Source organism: Crocodylus porosus, unplaced genomic scaffold, assembly GCF_001723895.1.
Source record: "Crocodylus porosus isolate Cpor-Errol unplaced genomic scaffold, CroPor_comp1, whole genome shotgun sequence".
NCBI classification, from domain to species: Eukaryota; Metazoa; Chordata; order Crocodylia; family Crocodylidae; genus Crocodylus; species Crocodylus porosus.
In genome coordinates, this window is record NW_017728910.1 from 5,403,289 (window position 1) to 5,417,425 (window position 14,137).

Sequence of the window (14,137 nt, forward strand, 5' to 3'; positions counted from 1 at the left end):
CCAAAACTGCATGCAATATTCCAACTGCGGTCTGACCAGTGCCCGATAGAGGGGAAGTATCACCTCCTTGGTTCTGTTTCTCATGCATCTGCTGATGCATGATAAAGTGCAGTTAGCTTTGCTGATCACTTCCTCACACTGATGACTCATGTTCATCTTGGAGTCCACTAGGACTCCGAGATCCCTTTCTGCTTCCAAGCTGCTGAGGAGGTCATGTCCTAGGCAGTAGATGTGCTGGACATTTTTCCTCCCTAGATGCAGCACTTTGCATTTCTCCTTGTTAAACTGCATTCTTTTGTTTTCTGCCCATTTGTCCAACCTGTCCAGGTCTGCCTGTAGTTGTTTCCTGCCCTCTGGTGTGTCCACTTCTCCCCACAGTTTTGTATCATCCGCATACTTGGGCAGAGTACACTTCACTCCCTCGTCCAAGACACTGATGAAGACATTGAAGAGTATCGGTCCAAGGACCGAGCCCTACGGGACCCCACTGCCCACATCCTTCCAGGTCGATACCAACCCGTCCACCATCACTCTCTGGGTACAACCTCCAGCCAATTTGCCACCCACCAGACTGTGTAATCATCCAAGTCACAGCCTCTTAATTTGTTCACCAGTATGGGGTGGGATACCATATCGAAGGCCTTCCTGAAGTCTAAGTTAATGATATCTACCCTCACTCCTGCGTCCAGGTGTTTTGTAACCTGGTCATAAAAAGAGACTAGATTAGTCAGGCATGATCTACCTGCTACGGACCCATGCTGGTTTCCCCTCAGCATAATTTTTCCTGCTGGGATCTCACATATATAAACCTTAATAATCTTTTCAAAGACTTTACCAAGGATGGAGGTGAGACTGGCTGGCCTGTAGTTGCTTGGATCCTCCTTCCTCCTCTTCTTGAAAATTACGTGGCGCATGGGCCCTTTTCCAGTCCTCCAGGACCTGGCCCATGCACCAGAAGTGCTCAGATATTCTTGCCAGTGGCTGTGCAATGACATCAGCCAGTGCCTTCAGTACCCTCAGATGGAGCTCATCTGGGCCTGCTGACTTAAACACATCCAGTCCTTCCAAGTAACTCTTCACCATCTCAGGGTCAACGCTTGGTGGTCTGGCACCCTGCTGTTGTTTCGCTACGATCCTATTGTGAAACTTGTCTTGCCCCTCGTTTAGGAACACTGAGGCAAAGAACTCACTGAGGAGTTCAGCCTTGTCCCCCCCGTCTGTCATCAATTGCTTTTGCCCATTCAGTAGTGGCCCTATACTGCCCTGGGCCTTCATTTACTCCCTATATATTTGAAAAACAATTTTTTGTTATCCTTAAGTTGGGATGCCATCCTCAGGTCCATGGTAGCTTTGACCTTTCTAACTGCCTCCCTACAACTTCGAGCTGAGGAGGCATACTCCTCTTTAGTAATTTCTCCCTGTTTCCACTGCTTATATGCCTCCCTTTTTGCCCTTAGGCTGCTCTGGATTTCTCTGGTTAGCCAAGGAAGCCTCTTGGCCCCTTTCCCCCTTTCCCCACGCATTGGGATTGTCTCCCTCTGTGCCCGAAGGATTGCTTCCTTAAGGCACAGCAACCCTTCCTCTGGGCTCCCATCTCGCCAAATCTCTTACCCTGCAGTGTGTCATTGACTAACACCTGAGCTCACTGAAGTCAGCCTTCCTAAAGTCTAGCACTTCCATCCTACTAGTTTCTTTTCCCACTCTACACCTTATAGTGAATTCTATTATTTGGTGGTCACTGTCCCCCAGGTGACCACTAATCTGTAGATCCCCTACCATGTCATCTCCTGTTGCCAGTACCAGGTCCAGTAATTCCTGGGGCCTAGTCACAGTACTGGCCCGCCCACCTGTCTAGGGCAGTCTGCCCAGTCTTTTCTGCCATGCCTTGTTGTTACGATAATGGTTGTAATAAATGCAGGAGCCCATTTTAAGACCCTGATGCCTAGGGGCTTACACACAACTCTGATCTTCCCGTATCATGTCCCATGCCTTGCAGATGACATCCCTGAGATGCTCTATGCTTTGGCTTTAAGGCGGACCAAACTAAGCCCCTTGCTAGGCCTCACATATTCATCCTCTGCCTCTGCCCCAGTGGGCCTCATTCACACCACCTGCACTCACCGTGCCTCTGGAACTCCACTCACTGACACTGGGCCTCTTACTTGCTGCCCCACATTGGGCCACACTCAGCCTCTCCTGCTCCCTCGAGTAGCTTCCACAGGCCATCAGGCTTGTCTTCTCACACTTCTTGGCTGGCCAGTGCACAGTCTCCTGGGCCCTCTTGCAATTCTCATCTTCACAGTGATTAGCCAATTTGCCACAACCTGGGTGGAGATCTGACCTAGACCCCTCTTGGATAACTCATCACTCTCCCACTCACTGATTGATTAGGGTCAATTACTTGCCCAATTGGCCTTGGGCCCACTTGCAGTCTCAGGCATCCAAGGATTTACCTGTGCCTATCTGCCTGCTTCCTGGGACCTCAACACATGCCCCTCTCTCTGGGGCTCAACACACTCACCCTATGGGCACTCTGCCTTTCTCTAGGCTTCTAGCCCCATGCACTCCACCCCTTCACTGGGGTACCTGCTCTGCCCCCTTGCTGAGGTTTATACTACACCTCTACACTGGGGCCTCAGGGTCTTATACCTCTACAGGCTCAGGTGCCTCTCCCTGGGTGTGCCTGGTACCACTACCCTCCAGTCTTAATGACCCACTGGATGGTGGGGGCTGAGTTTATCAGGTTCCCCTACCTGCCTTTCACCAGGGAGGTAACCGACCTGGCATTTATAGTTTATAGTTGCATAGTGTTTGGGTCAGAAGGGATCATCAGGTCCGACGCCCTGCCCAGGCAGGAATGAGCACAGGGTCATGATACCCCAGCCAAACATCTATCCAGCCTCCTCTTGAAGACCCCCAAGGTAGGAGAGAGCACCACCTTCCTTGGGAATCCATTCCAGAGCCTGGCAGCCCTAACTGTAAAGTAATGTCTCCTGATGTCCGTCCTGAACCTTCTCGCTAACAATTTGTGGCCATTATTCATAGTAACCTCCCGTGGTGCCCAGGGGAACAGAGCCTCACCCAATTCCCGCTGGTCCCCCCGGTGAGCTTGTAAATGGCCACCAAATCCCCTCTCAGCCTTATCTTGTGGAGGCTAAATAGATTCAGGCCCTTTAGCCTCTCTTCATAGGGCCTGACCCGCTGCCCCTTGACCAGTGGCCCTCCTCAGGACCCTCTCAATGCTAGCCACATCCTTCTTGAAGTCCAGTGTCCAGAACTGGACACAGTACTCCAACTGTGGCCTGACTAATGCCTCATAGAGGGAAAGAATCACCTCCCTGGATCTGCTTGTGATGCATCTGTAGATGCATGGCGAGATGCGGTTAGCTTTACTGACCTCTTCCTCGCATTGGCAGCTCATGTTCATCCTGGAGTCAACAATGACTCCAAGATCCTTTTCTCCCACTGTTTTGACAAGAAGTGTGTTCCCCAGCCTATAGGTGTGTTGCTGGTTCCTTCTCCCTAGATGCAGTACCCTACATTTGTTTGTGTTGAATTCCATCCTGTTCTCATCTGCCCACATCTGTAACATGTCTAGAGCTAGCTGGATTCTGTTCCTCCCCTCCAGTGTGCCCACCTCATCCCTCAACTTAGTGTTGTCACCAAATCTGGACAGCGTGCATTCCACCCCCACATCTAGATCACTGATAAAGATGTTGAACACTACAGGCCCCAGGACCGACCCCTCAGGGACTCCACTGCCCACATCTCTCCAGGTCAAATACGACCTGTCCACTCTCTGGGTGCGACCATCTAGTCAATTTGCCACCCGTCTGATTGTGTAGGCATCAATACTGCAGTCACCAAGCTTTTGCTTTTTAAGAGAATGTGGTGGGAAACCATGTCAAAGGCCTTCTTAAAGTCCAGGAAGATGACATCCACCCTGACACCCTCATCCAGGGACTTTGTGATCTGATCATAGAAAGAAACCAGGTTAGTCAGGCAGGACCTGCCCTCAATGAACCCATGTTGGTTGCCCCTGAGCATTAACGCCCCTGCTGGGCCCTTGCAGATGTGCTCCTTGATAATTTTCTCAAAGGTTTTCCCAAGGACTGAGGTAAGACTGACTGGCCTATAATTGCTAGGGTCCTCCTTTCTCCCCTTTTTCTAAATGGGGACCACACTGGCCCTTTTCCAATCCTCTGGTACCTGGCCAGTGCCCCACGAGTGCTCATAGAGCCGTGCCAGGGGCCCCGCTATGACTCCAGCCAATTCCCTCAGCACCCTCAGGTGAAGAGCATCTGGACCTACCAATTTAAACATGTCCAGACCCTCCAAAAGTTCCCTAATGAGTTCATCCCTGACACTAGGCATGGTGATGCCTCCCCTGGGTCTGTTCACAATTCTAGTGTGGGAGATGTCCCGGTCCCTGTTCAAGAATATGGAGGCAAAGAATTCATTAAAGAGGTCAGCTTTTTCATTTGCCACAATCACCAGATTGCCAAACCTATCCTGTAGGGGACCCACATTACCCGTTGCCTTTTTACTTCCTATGTGTTTGAAAAAGGACTTTTTATTATCCTTAATTCTGGTCACTAGCCCTAGCTCCATCTCTGCCTTGGCCTTCCTAACAGCCTCCCTGTAGTCCCAAGCAATGGAGGTGTAATCCTCCTTGGTGATAGCCCCTTGCTTCCACTGTTTGTACACCTCCTTTTTTGCCCTCAGCCGTCTCTGGATTCCTTTGCCGAGCCATGAGGGCTTCTTAGCACTCCTGCCCCCCCTTGGTGTGCACTGGGACTGACTCTGAGCTCAGAGGATCATCTCCTTGAGGAACAACCACTGTCTTGGACTCCCATCTCATTGAAGCACCGAGACCCCAATGCCTCTCCTACTAATCTTCTTAGCTCATTGAAGCTGGTCCTCCTGAAGTCAAGGACTTTTGCTTTACTGCTTGCTTTCATCATCCTGTGCTGGATAGTAAATTCCAGCAGGCAATGATCACTGTTGCCCAGGTGGTTGAGTACCCACAGACCCCTCACCAGGTCATCGCCTGTGGTAAGGACCAAGTCCAGCATGGGATTTCGTCTGGTGGGACTATGCACATCCTGGGTTAGGTAGCAGTCCTGTATACTGGCTAGGAACCTATGCAAGCAGTCCGACCTGGCTGACTGCTCCTCCCAGCAAACATCTGTGTAGTTTAGGTCACCCATGACAACCACATTCCTTGGCTTTACAGCCTCCATGAGCTAACCTGAGAATTCCAGGTCCAACTTGTCCCCCTGGTGAGGTGGTCTGTAGTAGATGCTCACTATCAAGTCCCTTTCCCCATGACCCTCTTGCATTTTAAACCAGAGCGCCTTAGTTAGCACCTCTTCTGAACCCATCCTGATCATTGAGGATATGTATTGTTCTTTGATGTACAGTGCTACTCACCCCACCCCCCTTTTCCCTGCTCTGCCCTGCCTGTTACCCTCGATGTCCACTTCCCAGTTGTGGGTAGAATCCCACCAGGTTTCTGTGAGACCCACTAAGTCTGGGTTTTTGCTAGCTAGCAGGAGGCTGAGTTCCTCCTGCTTATTCCCCATGCTTCAAGCATTTGTGTAAAGGCATTTGAGGCCTCCTGTAGATGCACATGCCACCACCTTTTTCCTAAGCCTTCCCTGGCCCCCGTCACTTATTTGGGTACTACTTGTGCAGGGGGATTTCTGGAGGATTGTCTTGGCATGGACAGCCCCACTAGACCACCCTTCCCCAGCAGGGTACAGTTTTTGGTCTTTTGCAGGACCAAGCAGGCCTACTTGCCTATGATCTAATTCCCCTTCTGGAGTCTTGGATGTAATCCCTGGGCTGTTCACTCTCCTGAGCCCATCTCTGACATGATCCCCCCTTTCTGGGATACTCCCCTCCAGAGACTGTGTTGCAGCCTCCTTCATCACAGCCATCCTGCTGAATGACCTCTACCCTGTGTTGGTTGTGATGTCCTCCCCCTTGAGAGGACCTTCAGTCTATGTAGGCTCTGGCCCCACCTCTAGGCCAGTCGGGGTACCAGATGGCTCGTTGCAGCCCTAGCCTGCCCCCTGTGGTGGGCTCAAGAGCCCTTCGGCCATACAGCCCTGGCCCCCTTACATTGAGGGATCAGAAGGTCAGTGTGGCAGTCGCTGCCCTCCATATGCTAAAGGGGATTCCCCTCTAGGCCCCACCACAGAGCCAGCACCCCAATCTGGGCTGTCTTACAGCCCTTAGGAAGATTGCATGGAGCCTATTTCTACTGGGCTCCCTTGAGCCCCCTGGCTTCACCCTTGCCTGATCTAATCAGGACGTACCTGTCCCCTTTGTAGGCCTACAAGCTATTAGGCCCCCTTGCTAAGCTAGGCCTAGCTCTCTCTAGGCCTCAGACTTCTCCCTGGGGCTCAGGACTCCACTGGGCCTGTAGAAACCTCCTGCCATCCCCATAGATTCTCCCTTACCTTCAAGCTGTTCTGTGAGCAGCAGCTCAGCTGGGTATTGTTGCTCCAGTTGCCAGCAACAGACTGCTAGCTCAGCCCTGATGCCTGAGCTAAAATGAAGGAAGCTCAGTTCTCTTCACCAATCACATTGCCTGGCCTGCGGCCATGTGACCTTCTCATCAAGGCTGGCCTACACCTGCCGGTTGCCCTACTGTCTGCAGTTGCCCTTAATCCATGCAGCGATCTCGGAGTATTTCATATCATCAAGCCATAGCATCCTCTTTACATATGGAGAAGATAAGACACACAGTGGTTCAGTCACTTGTCTGAAGTCCAGGATTGGGAGAACACAGTTCTTGTGGCTTCCTCATTCTATCCTCCAACTAACCAGCAAAACTATTGGAGAGGAAAAATTTTTCCCCACTTAGGTTTATTTTAGCTTTTTAAAGAAAGGAGCATAATAGCAAAAGCCTAAAGGTTTGGACAGCAAACAGTTATTAGGTGAAAAAAGGATTTGATGCCATTAGAGGGAAGTGAAGATCTATCTTCATACACAACAAAATATAAACAGTCCATTACATGCAAAAGAACACACACCCAAATATATCCAGAGCATTGGTGTCTGCTTGACTGTATTCCCACCCACTCTTCCCATAAAGCAAAATCTTATTAAAAACAATTACTCCCTTAATCTCTCTAATGGTGAGACATGTATTTTGAAGGATTCCACAGAGATGGGCATACCTCCAAACCCAAGAAGCAATGCCAAGTTAACGGACAGCCAGGATGAATAAGGTCTTACCTACCTACTAAGTTTCTGCAAGAATGTTTTTAAATACTTTTGAAATTCATCAACAGAAAGTGAAGTCTGCTTTCCCCAGAGAAGGGAGATTTCCTAACCATCTTAAAAAAACCAGAGGTGTTGAATTTCCCAAGCGGATGTAGAACATCTGGTTGCCTGTGATGGAATGTACGGTATGGTGGAAGAATTGACATGTTTTATTACACCATGATGGACAACTAAAAAGAAAAAAGGAGGTAGTGACACATTTCTCCAGTACAAATTATGATGAAATAAAGCTGTATGTAGTTTTTTTTTAATTCTGTTTCCAGGTTAGCATTTCTTTTCAAGTTCTTTACACATGCCAAAAAAAAAAAAAATCAGTGAGCCAGATGGCTAGCAAATTAACACCTTTCCATTAATTTGCTAATTTATACTGCCAGAGGACCTGGCCTAATAAACTGATCTGCTCCCTGAATATTCAATTGTAGTGCTAGAAAGATTAACTGACTAAGCTCTTTAACCTATTCCTTGGTACATCCAGGTACTAAGGGTTTGGTTATATAAAAGTATATGAGTTTTAAATCACTATAATATGTGTGTGTGTACATGTGTGTGTGTAACAGTTCTAACTCACCATTATATATATATTATTTTTGTTTTGTGTTTGTACAGTATTTAGCACAATAAATATGTGGCAAAGACCTTGAGACACTACAGTAATATATGTGTGTGTGTAAGAGTTCTAACTCACTATTAGATATATAATATAATGTGGTCCGTGACCCAAACAGCATAAAATCTAAGTATATGCCAAGAGACAATAGACAGTGTAGATGGTATACAGACAGGCTGTCTGGGAAGGAAGCAATCAGACAACACTGGTGAGCAGAATAGCAGTTATCAAATTATCAAGCTTTCTGTAGGCAAAATATGAAAAGAGAGCTTTAAGTGTGGGAGTGTTGAAGGAGAATATGAGGCAGAGCTTTCCAGATGTTCATGGGGAGTTCCTTCTAAGTGTGATGGGCATCTAGGGAAACATATGAAGAAGCCTATATGACAATTAACGAAGTGGATTATGAAGACTAGCATCCTGGTTAATTAGAGCTGAGAGCTGACAGATGTCTCAAAGACTAGCATCCTGGTTAAAATGAGAGCTAAAAGAATGTCTCAAAGAATTCAATTTAAGTTTTAATAGGAGCAAGTTCAAGTCCTATATTAGTAAACAAACAAAACCAGACATAGAACCAGCATATACTGTAAAACTCAAAATTCAATTTTAAAACCTAATAAAGCATTAAATGTGTTTCATCTGCTTGACTATCATCCAGCATCTGAATGAGACTGTGTAACTCAACAGCTTCTGGAGTTCCCATTTTTTGGATTGGAAGGGATAAATGTTTTATTTTTACATGCTGATACACAGTTCCATTCAGTGCCAAAGCAATGAAGTTTGGCGCCTGGGGCAAAGTCCATAGCCACATCCCACTCTCACCCCATGAACAGATCTGGGGGCACATGCCCCCCCCCCCCCGCTTGCCCAGGAGTGCACACAGAGGTAGGAGCTGCCCTTCGCCCATCCCTGTGACCTGCAAATGAGCCGCTCATGGTTCTGTCCAATGCCCTGCCCCAGTTGGGTAACGCCTGTTGATGCCCCTTTGCTTCAGCATCTGGGGCGGTCACCCCACTCGCCCCCACTTGCTACAGCACTGGTTCCATTACTCTGGAAATCAAAGTAGCCCAAATGAAATTTGGACAGATAAAATAGCCCGAAATAGACTACACACTAACATCTAATGGTAGTGATATTATACAAGTGATACACAAGAGACTAATAACGTTTGCAGGATGCTTGACACGTTTTTTGGGTTCAGTATGTATGATGTATTATATTTCAAATTCTGTCCAAGATTTCTTTCCTAATCACTTTCCTCCTCCAAATTCCATTCCCTCAGTCAGCTCTGGTTTCTGACTAGCAGCTGCTGGTATGAAGCCCATCACAATCACTATTAAAAAAGTAAGAAAGCTATAGTGTTTGAAGATGATTTAGGGTAGGATTTTTAAAGAACCTCAGTTAAATAAATGGGACTTATTTGGCTATATAATCTAGGTGCTTTGAAAAATCTGATCCTTATACAATATTGCCTATTACCTAACAGACACTCATGATAATCCCCCCCAGTAGTGTAACATCAGCTCAGTAATGTCATTATACTGTAAAACTAATAAGGCACAAATGCTGACCATATCCATATAACATCCAGCAGTATAGATGTGTCTTTAGTGCATACAGGGAGAAGTTTCTACAGAAGTTTCTGAGGGCATGAAGCCTGCCAAGGTTCTACGAGATAGGTGCAGGGGCTTCGGGAAACTGCTGAGGCCACAAAGCCTGCCAGCTTTCAAGGAGAGAGGTGCAGGGGCTTCTGGGTTCTGGGGCCCTGCACCTCTGGCTGCTGACAGGCAAAACTCATGACATGGGTGGGTGATGCTGTGTGTGTGTTAAGGTGCACCCTCACTCAACTGACACCAAGGCAGAAAGCAGGGCAGTTCAGCCAATGCTGCCTTTCATGCAATTTTTCCATCCCTCCCCCAGAGCACCGGGATTGGAAGAGACCTCAGGAAAGGATGACAGTCACTGGCCACCTACAGTTAATAATGAGAGCACTCCTTCCCCACTACCCCGTCCCTCTCCTTACTTTAGTTTCTGTTTCCATGCAGGCAAGCCCAGCTTGAGCTTCGAAACTCAACAAATTTTGAAAATTTTGAAACATTTTGACTTGCCTAGTTTCTTTTGAGGCTGTTTTGAAGATCTCTGTTTCATTTCAATTGAGTTTGAAACGAGTCGAAACAGCACCGAAATGAAACTGCTGGCAAAATTTTGCGCAGCCCTATTATCTAGCTATAGTAAGCAACACTATCTTTAAGTTTCAGAGGCTGATTCCAACAAAAAACCCCCCCCATTTTCAACCTTTTTTCAGACACATGTTCTAGGCTTAGTCTCTGTTTGAAAAAGACTAGTTCAAGAAGCTTTAACAATTTAGTTCATCCAATATTAGATGTGATATAAAAAGTAGTTCAATAAAAAAAATAGATATTTGTTGCTGTTTTGTTCTCATGCATGAATTCTGATTAATGCCCAAAATCCCAGAAACAATAAAAATCGTCCTTTAAACTTACAGAAGTTAAGAATGAAGCACATGAAAATTATCTTTTTCATAAAATCTAAGTCTGTGTATAAGTATGTGAGTTTCCAAATAAGTATCAAGAAGTCTATAATGGCAGCTATTCTGATTTAAATCTTGAAACTATGTAAATAGGAAACAAACCCACAGGTATTATCCACAATTTTCATTCACCTCACATGAAGCTTGTTTGAGAGATTAGCGAAAAAGGCTGGAGATCTTTTAAAGTACACAACAATAGAATGCTTATTCACCCGCTATAAAAATCAGAAATATATTTTTTCAGAAGTACATTTCAACTCCCTATAAGTTGAATTTTTATATATAAAAGATCCCAAGAATTTGAACAAATCATAAACTCCCAGATCAACAAGATACCTATCAAGAACTTTGCTAAGAAATGAAGAAAGACACCTAATAGAAACCAGAACAACACAGCATGAGGGAAGGTGAAACTCAACGCCATTAAAGAAACAGGGTTTTTTCAATGCACACACATCAACAGAGCAAAAGAACAAAAAAAACCCACAAAAAAAGAGAGAGATGCTACCAATAATCCCAAACAAATGTTTCCCTAGTGTGGAAACTAGGGCGAAGCTTCGGTCCCTGATTCGATTCAGCAGGGATTCGGCCCAATTCAGTGGCTGAATCTCCGAATTCAAATAGAATCAGAGGACCTTTTAATTTCTCTGAATTGAATCAGAACCCTCCAAATCAGTTCGGAGAGATTCAGCAATTCGGACATAGACACAGCTTTAAATGTTTTTTCTACATCCCTCTAGGTAGCAGGCAGCTTGTGAATGCTGCGATGCTGGGGCTCATGGAGTGTCCCACAGAAGTGTTGGCGGCTCCCCCGCCTGCCTGACAGCAGACCTGGAATTGGACCAGAAGCACTTCCGGTCCACTTTCTGCTCCTCTGGGGAGAGTTCAGGCCCCCCGCATTCCCCCAGCTCGGCAACTGGTGCCTCCTAGGTCTGGAGGAGCACCTGGGGTCTCTCTGTTTCTGATCGCCAAGCCAGTAGGGCACGGGGTTGGGGGCACCCTGTGTGCTCCCTGGCAGACCCGGAAGTGGATTGGAAGTACATCTGGTCCACTTCCAGGTTCGCCACTGAGCATGTGGGGGGCCCCCACATTCCTGTGGGATGCTCCATCTGCCACAGCATTGCAGCATTCACGAGCTGCACTGGCACCTTGAGGTATATAGAAAAAGCATTTAAAGCTGTGTCTATGTCCAAATCAGCATTGAATCTTCAGATTCAGAATCAACTAATCAAATCACTGTCCCCAATTCAGGTCAAATCTGAATCCAAATCCAATAGGGCCCGCTTCACACAGCCCTGGTGGACACGCTCTTAAACAGAAAGCTTGAAAGTCAATGAGAATTTGCTAAGGCACAAAAAGGCTCTTTTTAAAATGCAGTCTATTATTCATGTACTACTTCCCTCCCAATTATCAATGACAGATTTTCTTTTCCCCCACATGCAAACATGTATTATCTTTTTGGCAAGATAGCAGTTGTTTTACATGGAAAAATAATATTAAAATTAATGCATTTTAATTTATTTTTTTTGCTTCAGAAAACCAAGAGGAGATGACAGCTGGAATTGACTATCCTGCACCAACATAAGCCAATATAAAAAATTTCTTTGATTTCTTTGGAAGCAGATTTGGGCCCAATCAAGAGGTTTCCATTTAGTGCATTTGTTAAAACATTGTGTGTGACAGAAAAAAATAATGAAAGGACATACGAACAAATTATACTGCATTAAAGTGTGGGGGGGAAACATTCAACATCAGCTGATCTGTAATAATGGTTCTGTATCTCTGCTATTCTGCATTAAGTGGAAGCTTAATTAGGATCATCTTAGCAGCTGTTTCATTCAGGGGTAAAAACTACCCTGGTTGAGCTTCTACTTTCCCAGTTATAGGAGCAGACAAACAGTTACCATGACTCAGGTGATGCATGACAAGTCCTCTTCTCCTCAGCACTTTTTAAATTGGTATAATTTGTTCATTTGTCCACACCCAACATTTTATTTTTCATTAATTAAATATAGCAAAGATCTGTGGATATCTAATCTCCAGGTAAGTGTAAAGTACTTTTTTCCCTAGAGAGAAAATGCTTACCTTTTGGTGTGGAAATGTAGACTGAATCATTGTATTTTCAAAACTGTGTGTACCTTTCAGCTGTGTTTTTTCCCACAGGGCTTTAAGAACTTGCACAGGGTTACTCTGTATGGACAAAGGCTCTGGAAACAAGCTCTGTGGAAAAAATTAAATGGGTATTTCAAATATTTTTAATTAAGTGATTTAAATATCCTCTTGTTCATATTTCAACATACTACAACTAGGCAAAAACTTTTACCCTCTTATTTAACAACATAGAAACACTGATATATTTTAAACAAAAATTATCTTTGGTTAACACTGATTCATATCTACACAAAGTAGATAAATCAGGGAAACTAAATATATCCTATCTGTTCCATTTGCTGTTATTTATTATACAGTGAAAACATTTCAGAAAAGCAAAAGACTTAATATGACTTAACAGACACTTCATTCATTAAATTTTATATATAATTTAGTAGTAGTAGTACGTATACATGTGCGCATGTATCTAAACATGTATGAATGTGTGAGCATGTATATGCACACACTAGCACTAACTTATGTATAAACTAATTAATACACACACATACATCGTGTAACACTAGTATATAATTTTAGTAATACTAGGTTATATAGGTTAGTAGTACATGTTTTGCTGCATGCCTTTTTATTGCAAACAATCTAGGAGGTATAATTTGAAGACCACATGCAAGGAGCAAATTAATTTACTTAAGGACAGATTATACAACCCTTACTCATCATGTTGATGAGTGCTTATTCATGTGATTAGTCCCACTGAAGACAATGGGACTACATACAAAGAGAAATGATTATACAGCACATGTTCATAAAAGTTATTTACTTATAACAAGACATTTCATTTTTTAACATTCATAAAACAAGTCTGAAATAGCACCAGGCAAAGCAGGACATGGAGGGAAAGCAGGATTAAGTCCTTTATTTTGTAAATTACACTAAAAAAATTTTTTTTAATTTTTTGAAGTTGTCAATATTACCCATTTGTCCTGATGAAAAAAAATAGCATGTGATCACGTAGTCAAATGTGTGTGTGTGTGCACACGCGCGCCTATACACACACACACACACACACACACACACACACACACACACACACACACGGAGTCTGGCATAGCATTTCTATGGGAAACTTTAACTCTGGTTTCTCTTAATTTTTGCTTGACTTTGTGACCTTAAGTATGAGTAAAGATCCAGCCTTTCAAAAAAGAATTTGTATATGAAGTTTCCCAGGTTTTGTAATAAAAGCTACTTGGAAAAAAAACAAACCAAACCAAAACGTATTTAATTGTGTGGCATCATACTGCCACACACATTGTTCATCAGCAGGGCTTGAACTTTTAGATGCTCCATATAGACCTCTGCTATTTGGACCAATAGAGTAACTGATAGCAGTATTAGGTTCTCATCCTCTATGTGGAACACCTTAGGGCGGATCTAGAATTTTCGAAAGGGGCGTGCACATGGTGCATCATCACATGTACAACGTTACACATATTTTTTTCCACTAGAAATTTTACTAAAAATACACTAGAAGCTTTACTAATATGCTAGGGGGCTAGGGCTTCGATACTCAGTTT

At 44.7% G+C, this 14,137-nt stretch overlaps 1 protein-coding gene across 6 annotated transcripts in view; it reads right to left on the minus strand.

Annotated features, from left to right (window-relative positions):
* VEPH1 (ventricular zone expressed PH domain containing 1) overlaps nucleotides 1–14,137 on the minus strand; it is a 173,951-nt gene that overhangs the window by 52,949 nt on the left and 106,865 nt on the right. For 5 of the 6 annotated variants that reach the window (XM_019532639.1, XM_019532648.1, XM_019532638.1 and 2 more), the window contains one exon: nucleotides 12,537–12,671. In XM_019532639.1, the coding sequence (XP_019388184.1) occupies nucleotides 12,537–12,671 (135 nt within the window). Of the gene's footprint in view, nucleotides 1–12,536; nucleotides 12,672–14,137 lie in introns of those variants that run through there. The other variant, XM_019532644.1, reaches the window with a different exon arrangement.